Source organism: Oncorhynchus tshawytscha, linkage group LG03, assembly GCF_018296145.1.
Source record: "Oncorhynchus tshawytscha isolate Ot180627B linkage group LG03, Otsh_v2.0, whole genome shotgun sequence".
Lineage (NCBI taxonomy): Eukaryota > Metazoa > Chordata > Actinopteri > Salmoniformes > Salmonidae > Oncorhynchus > Oncorhynchus tshawytscha.
In genome coordinates, this window is record NC_056431.1 from 434202 (window position 1) to 451712 (window position 17511).

General features: G+C 44.5%; 2 protein-coding genes across 8 annotated transcripts; one reads left to right on the plus strand and one right to left on the minus strand.

Annotated features, from left to right (window-relative positions):
• Window positions 1–1674: 1674 nt before the first annotated feature.
• On the minus strand, window positions 1675–3895 carry LOC112239266 (transmembrane protein 244-like). 6 transcript variants are annotated; one of them, XM_024407757.2, is made up of 6 exons: window positions 3752–3895; window positions 3186–3271; window positions 2828–2907; window positions 2622–2747; window positions 2226–2270; window positions 1675–2063 (listed from the first exon to the last, which is right to left on the minus strand). In XM_024407757.2, exons 1-6 carry the CDS (start codon window positions 3782–3784, stop codon window positions 1969–1971), a joined length of 465 nt encoding a protein of 154 aa, XP_024263525.2. In that variant the 5' UTR covers window positions 3785–3895; the 3' UTR covers window positions 1675–1968. The 6 variants fall into 6 exon arrangements, with proteins under 6 accessions (XP_024263525.2, XP_042162845.1, XP_024263523.2 ...); XM_042306911.1 differs by having other exon boundaries at window positions 3186–3844; XM_024407755.2 differs by lacking the exon at window positions 3186–3271 and having other exon boundaries at window positions 3752–3833.
• Window positions 3896–4403: 508 nt separating this feature from the next.
• Window positions 4404–15984, plus strand: l3mbtl1b (L3MBTL histone methyl-lysine binding protein 1b). 2 transcript variants are annotated; one of them, XM_024407754.2, is made up of 21 exons: window positions 4404–4674; window positions 8370–8500; window positions 8710–8887; window positions 9106–9289; window positions 9418–9544; window positions 9644–9695; window positions 9925–10019; window positions 10118–10222; window positions 10347–10482; window positions 10742–10833; window positions 10957–11185; window positions 11275–11360; window positions 11594–11704; window positions 11777–11894; window positions 12029–12128; window positions 12261–12458; window positions 12579–12689; window positions 14312–14376; window positions 14490–14653; window positions 14883–14945; window positions 15138–15984. In XM_024407754.2, the coding sequence occupies exons 2-21, from the start codon at window positions 8390–8392 to the stop codon at window positions 15264–15266; spliced, it is 2454 nt and encodes an 817-aa protein (XP_024263522.2). In that variant the 5' UTR covers window positions 4404–4674; window positions 8370–8389; the 3' UTR covers window positions 15267–15984. The 2 variants fall into 2 exon arrangements, with proteins under 2 accessions (XP_024263522.2, XP_024263520.2); XM_024407752.2 differs by having other exon boundaries at window positions 4405–4674; window positions 9079–9289; window positions 15138–15983.
• Window positions 15985–17511: the final 1527 nt, after the last annotated feature.

Sequence of the window (17511 nt, forward strand, 5' to 3'; positions counted from 1 at the left end):
GTTTCCACTGCTCCGGAATCCAATGGCGGCGAGCTTTACACCACTTCAGCCGACGCTTGGCATTGGGCATGGTGATCTTATGTTTGTGAGGCTGCTCGGCCATGGAAACCCATTTCATGAAGCTCCTGACGAACAGTACTTGTGCTGACGTTGCTTCCAGAGGCAGTTTGGAAATCGGTAATGAGTGTTGCAACCGAGGACAGATGATTTTTACGCGCTTCAGCACTCGGTGGTCCCGTTCTTTGCGCTCATGTGGCCTACCACTTCGCGGCTGAGCCGTTGTTGCTCCTAGACGTTTACACCTCACAATAACATCCCTTACAGTTGACTGGGGCAGCTCTAGCAGGGCAGAGATTTGACGAACTGACTTGTTGGAAAGGTGGCATCCATTCTATTTCCATTCAATTATATCCATTATCTATCCCTCTCTCTCTCTCTCTCCTTCCAGCAGAGACGTGATGGTAGAGAGGTGTGTTGCTGAAGGGACTGCAGCATCCATTCCTGGTGGGGCTCCACTTCTCCTTCCAGACCTCTCACACTCTTCTTCATACTGGACTACATCAATGGATGAGAGTTGTTCTACCATCTCCAGAGGGAGGGAACCTTCCCAGAGCAACATTCTACTGCAGAGATGGCCTCAGCTACCTCCACTCCCTCAACATAGTCTACAGGTACACACACACACACACACAATGAGAGAGCGCATTTTCCACAGTGATTTAACCCTCTGTACCCCCCCCCTTCGAGACCTGAAGCCAGAGAACATCCTATTGGACAGTGGAGGTCATGTGGTTCTGATGGATTTCGGGCTGTGTAAAGAGGGCATGTCTGTGGGTGGGACTATGCAAACCTTCTGTGGAACCCCTGAGTATCTGGCACCAGAGGTGCTGTTAGGCCACACCTGCTGTGGAGCTGTGGACTGGTGGGGGCTGGGGAGTGTACTGTATGAGATGCTTCATGGACTGGTATGTCTTTCTCTTCTGTTTCAGATACTTTTCAACTAGCATATTCTATCCACTGCACACTTATCTTGCTCCCTATTTCTTCTTTTCTCTCTCTCTGTTCCTCAGCCCCCGTTCTACAGTCGCAGTAAGGCCGAGATGTTTGAGAACATCCTTCACGCCCCCCTGCAGCTCCATAGAAGTGTGTCCCGGTCTGCCCGGACTCTGCTGCAGAGCCTGCTGGAGAGAGACTGTACCAAACGCCTTGGTGGGGGAACATGACCTTGTAAGCACCCCCCCAGTACCCCACCTGGCACAGAGTGCTGACACATGCATGCAAGACCACATACACACTCGCACCTATACACACATTGACGTGCTGTCTCACTTTGTTTGTTGACTGAGCTGCAGGGCTACACCTTCTTCCTGTCCATCACCTGGGATGACCTGCTAGCCAGGAATGTCCCCCCCCCCATTCATTCCCAACCTGGTGAGTGTGTGTTTTATAGGGGCTATGGGTCAGTTTGGATCTGTGACTACCTGACCTCACCCAACCTGGTGAGTGTGTGTCTGGTCACTCGTTCCCTCCCTCTCTCTTTCAGTCTGGTCCGTGTGATATGCAGTATTTTGACCCAGAGTTCACGCTTAGGTTAGGGTAAGGCTTGTGGTTAGGGTTAGGCTTAAACCAGGATGTGATAAGAAAAAGTGTGTGTGTGTAGAGCCAGCCCAGATGTGAGGTTACAGCTGGTTTAATACTTCTAAGATGATAAATTACATGATTAACATTGTCTGACATAAGATTAACATTCAATTACATACTACAGATATTACATACTACAGATATGACATATACAAGCTGTTTCCTGGACTCAAAAGCTTGCTCATTGGAGAATCAATTGGTGTCTGGGAAGCCGGTCCAACAGAAACAAAGTGCAACAATCAAACAGGTAACCAAGTCAACAGGAACATTTGGTATCCCTCCATTTCCACCGGACTCACTGCAAATAACTCTAGTCAGTGTGTGTACTCAGTAGCTGTTGAAGGTGGGGTAACTCTGGTCACTCTGGCAGGTGAAGTAAGCTATCAGCTGACCGTTACAGATCATCAGAAACAACCCGCTGCCTTCAAACAAAACATACAACCACACACACACATAAAACCACACACACACACACACACACACAAAACCATTAATAAAGAAGAGACATAACCAATTTCTTGTCTATAACTCAGAAGGTTTCACACAATAAAACAGAACATGTGAGGGTGAGGTACAGGTCTTACCAAGGGCCAGCCACCACTGCCATACCAAGGGAAACTCCAACATCACTGAAACACACACATTACAAACAGGCAATATGCCACACAGAACTAAGGATGGGGAGTGTATCGTGTTGCTTTAGAGCTAGACCCATCCAATCCTTACACATGAGGAAGGGGAATTAAAGAAGACCATGGGATAGGATCAATATATGTGCCTTGTTTTGGGCCCAGCTGCTTCTCAACTCTAGCCCCACTTCCCATCCTGTCATGATGTCATCAAAGCTGGCCCTGAGCACTCTGCTCTGCCAGCAAGGGATTATTCTGAGTTAAGCCAGTGTGTGTGTGTGTGTGTGTGTGTGTGTGTGTGAGTGAGTTCAGGCATGTGTATGCATTTCTGTGTGTATGTGTGTGTCTCACCCAGGCTGGTGAGCAGTACATGCAGTAATGTGACTGTGAGAGCGTAGTCCCAGACCCATCTCCTCACCACGGCTGCAAACAGCAGACCACTGCAGAAATAGGTCAACTCCATGGACAGCAGGTTCACTGGAACAACAATATAAGACCGTAACCATATGTAGAGGACATGCACGCGCACACACACTACCATACACATCTTCACTCACCCAGGTATTTGGAGTTGGACTCCAAATTGGTTGGTTCAGTCTTAAAGTCAAAGGGAATAAGTCCATCAAAGTGATCCAACCTGAATGCAAACAGAAGAGCAGCAGATAAAACAAACAAACAAACAGGATATTCAAAAGGAGGAGCTAGGAGGGAACCAGGGTGGTTGAAACTGACTGTCATTCCAATCAATGAAAACAGACCAATAGTTGCTGTGTATTCCACGAATCCCTCCTCCTCACTTCTGTCACCTGGCACCAGGTTTATAGAAGCCGCCTGAGGACAGCTCACCGTTCCAGCAAGGTCACTTACCCAATAACCACACGTGAACGCAGAGAGAGGAAAAGAAAAGTGTCGCACCTGAACGCGCCGAAACACACACTCCCAATCATGTAGTAGAGAGAGTACAATATGACGAGGCATAGCAGCAGGTGCACAAGCACTGTCTGGGGGAGAGAGATCGAGAGAGTGAAAGAGAGAAAGAGATCGAGAGAGTCAGAGTCATTCATCCCAATAATAATATATCACAAATCATAGACCTAGGCTATACTCAAATCAGCCGCCAAGACACGTGACATCACTGTCAACTGAACAGTGGATCATTCAGCAGGTGTAAAAGCCCCCATGGCAGAACTCCAACAGACTCTGCAGGGGATGCGCACTGCGGGGGAGCAGCAGAGGACTGAAGACCTTCATTTGCAGACTGAGTGATCTTTATCTGAATGCATTTGCCATTCACGATAAATTAAATATCCGTCGCTGAATATAAATGATAGACTGATAGCTTATGTTTCATAGTCGCCAACAACGACACCTGATGATTTCGTATTTTATTATAACAGCGTCCATATCTGACCCACGGCTGCCCGGTTGGCACATAATCCGATTTTTTCTGAGTGAAAAATCCGAGTAAACAGTCCTCTTACCCTCGTGTCGGCCACTTTACCCCTGAAGGCCATCTCATGGTTTGCATCTGTCGTTCTTCTGATGTTGAGAATAATGTATGCGACTGGGCAACTGAGATGCTACAGTGTAATCCGTAAGAAAACAGCATTATACTGCCATCTAGCGGTAGCGACTGGAAAAAGCAGGCTTATTTATAGGCGACACTGCCATTGAAGGTCTGCATCTCATGCCAAATAGACTACAGTAGCTTCTTCCAGTCCAACGTTTCACTTGTAATAAGAACAGTAGGGATGTCTTATCAATTAACCCTTAAAATAGCAAAGTCAGAGAGCTTCTATTCCGGACGTCTGGTCTGATTGGGCATAGATAACAAACATGAAAAGGCATCACGTTTTACAATTAAAAAACATTCCGAGTTTATAGGCCTTGTTGTAATCAATACTACGGTCTAACTACTGTATACCTATTTGTCGTCTGGACTTGACTGTTCTTATTTTTTTGCTGAATTACTGGTTGGAAGTGTGGCCAAATTCATACAACAGCTAGAAATTGGGATTATGATTAGTCTACTGTCATCTTTCTTTTAACATATGGAGACAATATTGACTGGTGGTGACGTAAAGAGTTATTGACGGCATACAGCGACATGACCACAATGGAAATCGCGCGCCACGCCAAACAGACTCTGCACGCCCCTGCGCTCCGATTTGATGCTCTCTGAGATTCTGAAATTAAACGAGGGAGAAAGACTAGTCCCAAGGCATGAATACAATATTTAATAAACTATATGTCCACTCTAAGCGTCCGCCTTGCTGTACCTATTGATCATCGATAGTTGTGTGCTCAAGTTTACCGAGATCCAAAGTTGTCAGGCAGCGTTCATTGAACGCATGCGCATTGCATCCACTATCCAGCTCAAAATAAGAGTTAAAACAGAAACGAGGTGAGTTCCATAATTTTCAAACAATATAATCGCTGTTGTACATTAAATGTTGCAAATAACAACAGTAATCGATAAAGCATAGTTCGTTTTATAATTTGCACCGGTTCTTATGATTTGTACTGTGATTTAAAACCGTAAAGATAAATCGGAGAGTCAAGTTTCTATTGAAGAAATTAAAAGCAAGCAATTCTATATTTTAGCCTTGAACAAATAAGTCAGTGTAGGGGCGGTTATTTACTTATTTATACCAACTAATGTGGAAGTCCGTTCCTAAGCATTTTCTAACGTTCAAAACATGGAAACTTATTTATTACTGGTTGTCCTTACTTCGCTACACCAAGCCAAAATGCTAGTCCCAGTTCCTAGCAGTCTAGCTACCAGTTTGAATTGAACGTAGTGACGCTTTGCTAGCCAGAAGCAGTTAGCAAGCTAGCTGGCAGCTAGCTGGCTGACATTCCGAGACAAGGGGAAAGTAAAGAAAATGGCAATGATGAGGGAAAACACTAACCTATGAAATTGCAGGGTATATATTTGGTTTTATTTGACAGACACGGCCCTGCATTATATGTTTCAATAAATAACTTGAGTCATTTACATAGTTTTAACGTGTTGGTGGCCTCTTCCTTTGCTCCGCCATTTTGTATAAGACGAATGCTGATCATGGGCGCACGTACACTTTATTTATGGTCGAATAAATTCGAGGTTTAAACTTGGGAACGCAAACTGACAGCTGTTGAACAGCACACTTGATTGTTTACTTCCCATCCGTATATTTCAGTCAAAAAATATTATTTCTGACCAAACTATAGGGTTGATGCAGCGTCGAGGCGAAAACGTTATATCGTGATCTTGGTTTGATTAAAACACACGTAAATTTGACATTTCTATGCAGAACACATTGTTTTCTTTAAAATCATTGATTATTATACCATCGCTGTTGTCCGCGTCAATGCAAACAGCCGATTTAATAAGATACTGTTAAAACAAGGAAAAGCTGAACTTGTTCTTTTAACTTGTATTTGACACGAGTCTCACGGTGTTTGTCAATACTTGTGTTCTAGGCCAATCCATGCAGGAGTGCTTGTGCATTTATTTTTTGATATTTAGCTTTAAAAAGTTAAATATTTTCTTGTTTTGCTTCATATAAGTGCATGCATGTATTCCACAACAGTCGCCCTCTAGCGGCGATGGGATGCGGTTCTTTAGTACCCGACTTGCACGCGCTGGTTGACTTCTTGCAGGTAGCTGTACTTTTTGTGCCAGGGATATTTTTTGAGTACCCCATTTTGGATAATGTCATTTGATTGATTCATATTTTTTTAAATTAGCTAATAAAAACAATACATACACACACACTACATTCATTTGAAAAACAGGGATTGCTAAATAAAGTCAGTGACTTATTCCCATTGTGGTCCCTAAAGTACAGGGTGGAAAAATATGACAAAGATACAGACATGGATATCTTATATATAATGAAAACTACACATAGATAGACATTTGAGAAAGATCTGTCAAATGGATACAATTTCAGTTTTACTTTGAGAACATACAGACAGACCTATTCTAGCCCATATCCTTGCATGAACAAACTCCCACACATCTTGTCTTAACATGAGAGACAGACAGATGTCAATAGGCATGTGGCAGTGTTTCCCCATCCACTGCTGAAGTGGGCGTGCTGTCTTAATTAAAATCAAATGTTATTTGTCTCGTGCATCCTAAACAACAGGTCTAGACTTAACAGTGAAATGCTTACTGATGGGCCCTTTCCAACAACACAGAGAGAGAAATAGAAAAGTAATAGAAAAAATAAGAACACAAGGAATAAATCTACAATGAGTAAGGATAACTTGGCTATATACACGGGGTATCAGTACCGAGTCGATGTGCAGGGGTACGAGGTCATTTGGATGTGACACCTGTATGGTTATTGATTGATTGGGTGTGTTCAAGTAGCAAGGCTAACAAAACTTTGTGTTAACGAGTAAAGTCAGGCGAGGTGCATCTGCGACAACCAAATGTCGGACACTGTAATGGTTAGCTGTGTATCGCAATGTTTTTTACACAGCAAAAATTCAAACCAGAGGCAGACAAAACACTTTGGTCCTTTAAAATCCTGCTGTATGTAAAATATTGTGTCTATAGCTTGGAAATAAATCAATGTGATTCTGGATGACAACATAATACCGTTTATTTCCACCTATAGGGCTTCTTTCCTAAAGAAATTTGTTTCCTTGCCATGATCCTAACGAGAATCGCGATATTGGTATCTTCCGGCCCAAGTAATGGCTTTCCAACAGAAAGGCTCAGATCAACATGGCAGTGTCAACATACCTGCTATTGTATATAAATGTTTTTCTTTTTCTTTACTTTTCTATATCACACACTCACAAACTGAAAACATAACATGTGTACAATTAATTGGTTAGAGAGAGGTCTCAAATCACTTTAATTTGTATCCCCTATAGCTTTAGAATCGCAAAAAAGTTGGTTCCTGTTTCAGTCACGTCTTTGGTCACGTTCACATGGGTCCACCAAAAACATCCTAATGATTGGTTGACAAATAATGCATGATGCAGTTGGTGAGAAGCAACAGCAGCGACTTCATCAAAAACTGCACGACCTTTGATCACACTGTTTTTGTCAAGTTCAAGCAGTCGACATGTAGGCACAAGTCAAACAATTTTTATCCCCATGTTGCAACCCACTTTGAAAGGCGGTGACCGCCGACTAGACAAAATGTACCCGCTCGAACACGCCCATTGACTGGCTGACTGGACAACAACCTCTCTCTCAACGCGATCAAGACTAAGGAGATGATTGTGGACTTCAGGAAAAGGAGGACCGAGCACGCCCCCACTCTCATCAATGGGGCTGTAGTAGAGCAGGTCGAGAGCTTCAAATTCCTTGGTGTCCACATCACCAACAAACTAACATGGTCCAAGCACACCATGACAGTTGTGAAGTGGGCACGACAAAACCTATTCCCCCCTCAGGAGACTGAAAAGATTTGGCATTGGTCCTCAGATCCTCAAAAGGTTCTACAGCAGCACCATCGAGAGCGTCCTGACTGGTTGCATCACTGTTTGGTATGGCAACTCCTCTCCCACCGACCGCAAGGCACTTCAGAGAATAGTGCGTATAGCCCAGTACATCACTGGGGCCAAGCTTCCTGCCATCCAGGACCTCTATACCAGGCGATGTCAGGTGAAGGACCTAAAAATTGTCAGACTCCAGCCACCCTAGTCATAGAATGTTCTCTCTGCTACCGCATGGCAAACGGTAACGGAGTGCCAAGTCTAGGTCCAAGAGGCTTGTCAACAGCTTCTACACCCAAGCCATAAGACTCCTCAACATCTAATCAAATGGCTACCCAGACTATTTGCGTTGCCCTCCCCCCCTCTTTTACGCTCTGTTATCATCTGTGCATAATCACTTTAACTCTACCTACATGTACATATTAACTCGACTAACCCCTGTATGTAGCCTCGCTGTTGTTATTTTACTGCTGCTCTTTAATGGTTTGTTACTTTTATTTTTTATTTTTTTTTAGGTATATTTGTTTTTTAAACTGCTTTGTTGTTAAGGGCTTCTAAGTAAGAATTTCACTGTAAGGTCTACCTGTTGTATTCAGCGCATGTGACAAATACCATTTTGATGTGATTTTGACTGATTGATTGATGTCATTACAGGAGGAGGAGAGCAGGGAGAGATGACTGACACCCCTCACAGTGATGGCCCCTCCCAGGGGGCAGAGTTTGACATGATGGGTGCTCTGGACTGGCAGGACGGAATCGCCACACTGCCTGGCAGCGACATCAAGGTAGGTAGTGTGTGTGTGTGTGTGTGTGTGTGTGTGTGTGTGTGTGTGTGTGTGTGTGTGTGTGTGTGTGTGTGTGTGTGTGTGTGTGTGTGTGTGTGTGTGTGTGTGTGTGTGTGTGTGTGTGTGTGTGTGTGTGTGTGTGTGTGTGTGTGTGTGTGTGTGTGTGTGTGTGGATACTACAGACAGGTAGACTGACTGGTATCTCTCAGTTCCGTATGACAGAGTTTGGAACTTTGGAGATCGTGACAGAGCCAGAGGTCAAAGAGTCAGGGCCAACCCCCCAGAACCCCGCCCAGTCGAAAAGCCCCACCCCTCCACCAGAGGCCCAATCAGAGAGCAGCGCAGCCTCTTCTGCAGCCAAGGAAGTCCAGCCACTTGCACCCAAGGGTAAAGTAAACATATGGTTATGAAGGAGGTATAACATAGTTTTGATTGTTTATAATACAGGTGTGTAGTATTTAGACTCATAGCTCTGATATATGTCAGCACTGTGTATATTAGCATACTACATACTGGGTGCTCTGCAGATGGGGGCATAGAATTACAAAGCTTCAATATTATTCTGCTCTTTCCCCCAGCTCAAGGCCCTGTGCTTCTGTCTCTAGAGGAGGGTCCCACTGTGGAGGGTCCCATGGTGGAGGAGCCCAGGGTGGAGGTAGGCCCCGAGGCGGAGGCAGGCCCCAGGGCTGTGATGGCTAGCTGTAGGTCGTGTGGGGGCTCCGGTCCACTGGAAAGTTTCCTCCAGGGCAAATACTGCAGCTCCATTTGTGTCCAGCCCTCCAGTGGCAGGTAAAGATGTTAGCTGTTCTTACTGTACTGTATTTTAGAAAGCATATTGATAGTAGTAACAGTTAAGACCCAAAACAGTCATCACATGAGCATGTTCCTAGAATGACCTCTGTTCCATGTGTGTTTAGGTCATCACCCGGAGAGCGGAGGGAGAGAGAGGGGGGGGAGGGGGGACTGGGGAAACGAGTGAGGAAGAAGAGGAAGATCTACATGGACTCTGGTGATGAAGAGGAAGACAACCAGGAGGAGGAAGAGGTGATGATAGAAGATGTGGCCAACGCTGGTCCTGAAAAGCATTGTGATGTTGTGTGTGTGGCAGCTCACCTGCCGATGAGTGACTGTCTCTCTCTACAGGACAAGTCCAAGGCTGTCAAAGGGAGGAGAGCTGCTAAGCTGGCAAAGCTAGGTATGTCCTATTATTACACTGAGGGGAGGGAGAGGATGGATAGATGAGAGGATGGATAGATGAGAGGATGGATAGATGAGAGGATGGATAGGTGGAGGGATGGATTTGTTGGGAATGACAAGGGTTGGAAAGTTTGTCCAATTAGGTAGACCAGGGGTCAGTGCTGCAATCCTGCTGGTTTTCATGTCACTGATTGGCTGATGTGACTGTTTTGTTGTCCCACCCCCAGTGACAGCCCCACCCAATAAGAAGCGACCCTGGAGCTGGCCCTCCTACATGGAGGAGGAGAAGGCTATAGCTGCCCCCCTTAAACTGTTCAAGGAGGTGAGGCACGCACACTTTATCATACTCTTTCTGACACACACACACAGCTGTACAGACATGTGAAAGAGTGTTATGTGTGTGTTATGTGTGCCTCGCAGCACCAGTCGTTCCCTCAGAGCAGGAATGCCTTCAAAGTGGGGATGAAGTTAGAAGGACTGGACCCCTGTCACCCCTCTCTGTTCTGTGTGCTCAGTGTTGCTGAGGTACGTGTCTAACAGACCAATAAGATATAGGAGGAATGTCTGCTTTCGAACAACTAACCCTTCGCTTTCCCTCATTTCTTTGCGTTCCTTCCTCTCTGTCTCTTTCTCTCTCTGTCTGTCTCAGATCCAGGGTTATAGGGTAAGGCTTCATTTCGACGGGTATCCAGAGTGCTATGACTTCTGGGTAAATGCTGACACCTGGGATGTGAAGCCGGCGGGCTGGTGTGAGAAGATGGGACACAAGCTGCTACTGCCTAAAGGTACACACACACACACACACACACCCCAGACACAGATACAAACACACCCGACACGCATACACACACACACGACACGCATGCACACACACACACACATCCGACACACACACCTCACACACATACACATACACCCCAGACACGGATACAAACACACCAGACACACATACACACACACCCGACACACATGCATATTCTACCGACTGTACAATGTTGTGTGTGTAGATAGACAAAACTATAACCTTCAACCTTTTGTGTGTAGGTTGTAAGGATGGGGAGTTCAACTGGAACATGTATGTGAAGAACTGCAGAGGTCAGCTGGCCCCCAAACACCTCTTCAAGAGCCTTAACACGGTGAGCCTACCTGACAGCCTGTGTGGATCCATTAATAGTGTGTTTGTGTTGTGAATTAGTTGGTGACCTTCGGTCCATTCAAGTACGTTTGTATATGAACTATGTGGGTGCATGTGTGTGTAGTCGGTGACTCCGTCAGGGTTCCGTGCGGGTATGAAGCTAGAGGCGGTGGATAAGAAGAACCCATATCTGATCTGCGTAGCGTCCATCGCGGCTGCTGTTGACAACAGACTCCTCATACACTTTGACAACTGGGACGACACCTATGACTACTGGTGTGATGCCAGCAGTCCCTACATCCACCCTGTAGGCTACTGTGAGGAGGCTGAGCTGACCCTCACCACCCCTGCTGGTGAGACACACACAAACATATTTCAACGCTTTATTTGGATACACCATGAAACATTGTATAAGGGTGTGTGTTGTGGTTTCTCCTCTCAGAGTATAAGCACCCGAGGAGTTTTTCCTGGGATAAATACATGGAGGAGACTGGCACACAGGCAGCCCCTGCACGTGCCTTCAAACTGGTAAGACACTCACATTCTCGCACACACATAGAGTTGACACTCAAAACATATGGCACATGCAAATTACATTGTTGGTGTTGATTTCGAGGCCTGGGGGAATTTCACATGGAGTTCCCCAGGGCTCTGTTCTGGGTCCACTGACAGTCTTTATTTATGTCAGCTACACCCATTACAAAACATGTATATTAATCCATCTGTATCACCTGATGTTAACTCTTGAATGTGTCCTGTAGCGTCCGTGCCATGGGTTCCAGGCTGGAATGAAGCTGGAAGCTGTCGATAAGAGGAATCCCATGCTCATCCGCATAGCAACCATCGCAGAGGTGGAGGACCACCGACTGAGGGTATGCTGTGTGTGAGAGTGCAGAATTATTATTGTGGAGTAGTGTGTGTGTGTAACTCTCTGTCCTTCTCAGATCCATTTTGATGGCTGGAGTGAGGAGTATGACTACTGGGTGGATGCTGACTGCCCAGACCTGCACCCTGTGGGCTGGTGTCAGAAGACTAGTCATCCCCTACAACACCCCTCCAATGGTGAGACACACACGCACACACTTCCAAAAAATGGACATAGTTATAACTTTGCTAAAACCCACAAATATTTCCCAATCTGTTTATGTGTGTATGTGTGTCTCTGTGTGTAGTATTAACTCTGCGGTGTGTTTCAGGCTCCACTGATATGCTGGTCCTACCAGGGCAGGGCTGTCCTACCCCAGGATGCAATGGGGTAGGTCACATCCGAGGACCCCGCTACGGAACCCACTACACGTCAGTAACAAACACACACACTAACTGTCAAAAAAGTTTGAATAAAAACATGTCATACAATGACTTGTGATCTGTGTGCTGTAATCTGTGAGTAAGGTGAACTGTGTTCCTGTTCTGAACTTGTGTGTGTAGGGGGGTGAGTTGTCCGTACTCGGAGATGAACCTGAACAGGGAGGGCCAGGTACCAGACCGTCTGAGTGGAGAACGACCTATGACCCTGAGTGGGCCTCATCACCGTGGGCGACGCCCAGACCCTCCTCCACACACCCAGACAAACAGCCCCACCACACCGGAGCAGCCCGAGCCTGCAGACGACTCCCCTCAGACCAGGTATGTGTGGAACATGTAACAGAAGGGGTTTGGAAGAGCTTCCATGACTTTGTTATCTGACTGCAAATAAAGTCTGGAGTTGTGGACTTGTTTCCATGGTAACAGTTGTTTCTATGGTAGTGTAACTAGGGGGCCGACGGTTGACGAGGGCGAACAATCCAGGTGCAGCAGTCAGAGTGAGCCACCAGGGGGCTCCTCTGAGCCCATCAACGACGGAGCCAAGGCCAAGAGGTAGCACACAGACTCCACTCTCTCCTACCAAACTCTAGAATGCATGATGGAGCAGAGTGTTTGTTGTTGGTTTACTAAGAGAGTACAATGCCAAAGTATTCACACCCCTTGACGTATTCCACATTTGATTGTGTTACAGCCTGAATTCAAAATGGATTAAATAGATTTTTTTTAATCTGTACATCTAATGACAAAGTGAAAACATGATTCTAGAAATGTTAGCAAATTTTTTGGCAATTAATACAGAAATGTCTCATTTACATAAGTATTCACACCCGAGTCAATACTTTGTAGAAGCACCTTTGGCAGCGATTACAGCTGTGAGTCTTTCTGGGTAAGTCTCTAAGAGCTTTCCATACCTTCTACACTTGCCCATTATTCTTTGCAAAATTCTTCAAGCTCTGTCAAATTGGTTGCTGATCATTGTTAGACAACCATTTTCAGGTCTTGCCATAGATTTTCAAGTAGATTTAAGTAAAAATCTGGAACTCGGCCTCAGGAAATTTCACGGTATTCTTGGTAAGCAACTTCAGTGTAGATTTGGCTTTGTTTTAGGTTATTGTCCTGCTGAAAGGTGAATTCATCTCCCAGTGTCTGGTGGAAAGCAGACTGAACCAGGTTTTCCTGGATTTTGCCTGTGCTTATCTCCATTAGGTTTAATTTTTAACCTGAAAAACTCCCCAGTCCTTAATGATTAAAAGCATACCCTTAACATGACGCAGCCACCACTATGCTTGAAATATGGAGAGTGGTACTCCGTAATATGTTGTATTGGATTTGCCCCCAAACACAACATGTTGTATTCAGGACATAAATTTAATTGCTTTGTCACATTGTTTGCAGTACTACTTTAGTGCCTTGTTGCAAACAGAATGCATGTTTTGGAATATTTTATATTCTGTAAAGGCTTCTTTCCTTTACTCTCAGTATGGTTAGTATTGTGGAGTAACTACAGTGTTGCTGATCCATCTTTCTACCACAGCTATTAAACGTTGTAACTGTTTTAAAGTCACCATTGGCCTCATGGTGAAATCCTTGAGCAGTTTCCTTCCTCTCCGGCAACTGAGTTAGAAAGAACGGCTGTATCTTTGTAGTGACTGGGTGTATTGATACACCATCCAAAGTGTAATTAATAACTTCACCATGCTCAAAGGGATATTCAATGTCTATTTTTAAAAAAACATTTTTTTACCCATCTACCCATAGGTGACCTTCTTTGCGAGGCATTGGAAAACCTCCCTGGATTTGTGGTTGAATCTGTGTTTGAAATTCACTGCTCGACTGAGGGACCTTACAGATAATTGTATTTGTGGGGTACAGAGATGTTAAACACTATTATTGCACTCAGTGAGTCCATACAACTTATTATGTGATTTGTTAAGCACATTTTTACTCCTGAACTTATTGACTCGAGACATTTCAGCTTTTCATTTTTAATTAGTAATTCAAAATAAAATAAAAACATAATTACACTTTGACATTATGGGGAATTGTGTGTCGGCCAGTGACAAAACACAGCTCTAATTAATTCATTTTAAATTCAGCCTGTAACACAACAAAATGTGGAAAGATTTGTGGGGTGTGAATACTTTCTGAAGGCGCTGTATGTTGTCTTTCAACAGGTCTGCTCCAGTCCCAAAGTATCTGAAGCTGCACGTCGTCAAGCAGGAGAGTGGAGATGGGAAAGGTAGAGTTCTGCTCTCAGAAATAGAGAATGAGTGTAACGCTGTGTGGATTATATATAGTCTGTGCATGTCTATTGAAGATATTTACAGCTAATTTCTCCTCCCTCTCCCCCAGACTCCCTGTCTCTCCAGCAGGCGCTCCATGAGTCAGTGTTCTCCCCAGGTGGCTCCTCCTCTCCCCCTCACAGGGTGGCTCTGTGCTGGGACAAACACTGCCAGCTGCTCCCTGAGGTCCTGGGCCTCACAGCTAAGAGAGTTGCAACCTGGACCGCCGACGAGGTCAGACACGCACACATAAACACATAGGCAATACAAACATGTACAGGCGCTCTACGCATACTGTACAAACTCACATATTGTGCAAAACACATACATTACACATACACCCAATACAATAGCTTTATGTATCCTATTGCATTTTAATCGTGTGTGTGTGTGTGTGTGTGTGTGTGTGTGTGTGTGTGTGTGTATGTGTGTGTGTCTTAATGTTTGTTTCCCTGTGGGTCAGGTGGCCAGTTTTGTCAAAGGGCTCCCAGGCTGCAAAGAGCATGCTGCCACCTTCAGGACAGAGGTAAGAGCTACCATTTAAAAACCCAACTTTGTGAATCACAATAGTCACACACACTCCTCTCATCTGCTGCTCCTGGTTGGTGTATCCTATGACAATGCAACCAAGTCAAGTTAAATTCTGCCATTAACATTCAAACACTCACGCACACGTTCTGTGTTGAAGCTTATTTTGTGTCTCTGTGTATCACTCCAGCAAATGGATGGAGAGGCCTTCCTGCTTCTCACCCAAGCAGACATAGTCAAGATCCTGTCAATCAAACTAGGCCCTGCCCTCAAGATATACAACGCCATACTCATGCTGAAGAACGCTGATGAGGAGTGAGACGCCCCCTCACGCTTCATTTCCTCCCACGCCCGACTGCTGTATCTGAATAGTCTAGAGAAGTTTAATCTCCTTTCTTTGCCTCCTCACCTTATCCTCTTTGGTCTTCATCTGCACTGATCTGAGCCCGTAGGATAGGTCAGAGGAATGTAATGGATGGCCACCAGGAATCTGCTTTCAGCTATCCTGTTCTTCCACATCAGTGTAGAGGAGTAGAGAGGATGTACCTGGTGTCCAGTGTAGAAGAGTAGAGAGGATGTACCTGGTGTCAGTGTAGAGGAGTAGAGAGGATGTACCTGGTGTCAGTGTAGAGGAGTAGAGAGGATGTACCTGGTGTCAGTGTAGAGAGGATGTACTTGGTGTCAGTGTAGAGGAGTAGAGAAGATGTACCTGTGGTGTCTGTTGGAAGATCTTAATTGCATACTCCTCGCGTCCTCTCCTCGTCTCCTTAAAACCCATTGGATGAGAAAGCCAGAGGAGTGAGGACGCGAGGAGTATGCAATTGAGATCTTACCTGTCAGACAGACATCACAGTCAACCCAAGAAAGTGTTTTATACTATAACATAGCAACAATTATAATTTAAAGGGGTAATTATGAGTTGAAACAATAACAACGCCGTAACCCCCCCACTGTTTTGGCCAAAAGCTGAGGGATGGATGGGGCTGGAGAAATGTTACCACTCTCAAATTCATAGACAGAACTATGTATACAAGGACTGACCATCAAAATGATGTTTTGATGCTATACAGTGTTTGTATACATTTACTTTGTTTACCAACATTGAAGATGAACAAGCTTATATTTGGTGTTTTGGGGTTCTGATGGGGTACGACAGTTAAACTAAGCTCATGAGGCATTTATAAGATATTCATTGAGAATCAAAAATGTATGTAGCAACTGCAGATTGCCCCATGAACTTAAATGTTTTTCTGAGTGAGTAAGAAATGAGCAGTGGGCACCTTTAAAGTTCAGGCATCTTTAAAGTATTGAAATTGAATTCAATTTTAAGGTAGACTCAGTGAAATGACGTTGCCACGAGCAGCTCCACAGATATTGAGATGAGTGAGATGCAGGACCTCACACACACGGTGTCTGCGGAGCAGGAGGCTGGTGGCTTTTTAATTGGGGAAAACGGGCTCATAGTAACGGCTGGAACTGAATAAATGGAATGGTATTGGTTTAAATGTGTTTGATAGCATTGCATTCACTCCATTCCAGACATTACTATGAGCCGTCCTCCCCTCAGATGTGGATGGGTTCGCTTCACACTGTTCCCTGGCCTGGCTACCGGGAATCAAAATAGCGGAGATGTTAAGCCTCGCGCTTTAACGCTCGTAGTTGTTGTGGGAATTGATCCACAATGCTGTTTACTTTCAGCATCTACGTCATATCGCTGCATCCACCTTTAATATTATAATTTTTTTTTTATATATAATGGTTGAGGAAATGGTGCTCAGCCCTGAGCAGATGGAACCAGATTAGTCCATACATGTTTTTACTGGAATACTTGTTGATTTCTTATTTATTGTTGTGAAAGAAACTCACCATGTAGTTTACCTCTCTGTCAGATGGATACATTCCTCTACATGTCCAGGGCAGGAAGAGGTTGGCACGTCTCAAGGCTTGGGTGGAGGGAGAGGATTGGTGTGTGTGTGTGTGTGTGTGTGTGTGTGTGTGTGTGTGTGTGTGTGTGTGTGTGTGTGTGTGTGTGTGTGTCAATCAGATGTTTATTTAAAAGGGTGAATGTTATAGCATTGGAACTTTAAGGAAAGCTGGACTTCAGGTCTAATTCAACTGAAGAGAGATGTTTTTCTATGTACCTGCTTTAGAGCTAATGGTAAAACACTAATGAAATTGGAACGTAAAGAAAGAAAGACAAAATTCATCAATTTGTTCTGAATGAATATTGTTTCCTGTTTCATTGATCTTTGTGTACATAGTGTATTATAGCTCTGGGGTTGTGACACCCTGCATCCCTATAGGAAGTGGTTATTTGGAAGCTTATGCAAATCAATACCAATCTTTTCCAATAAATTAAAAATGTATTTTTTTTATTGAACTGAGGAATTCATCTTTTAAAGCTTTCGTGAAATTTTGTAAACTATTTTTTTTGTCAATCTCCTCCGTGCGATACCTTGGAAGTGTGTTGCAATGAGCTTAAATGTGTTTATCAACAATATAGTTTATATTCAAAACCGGGATTTCTGTATTTGAATTTAAGGGGCATTGATAAGTGCTGTTGA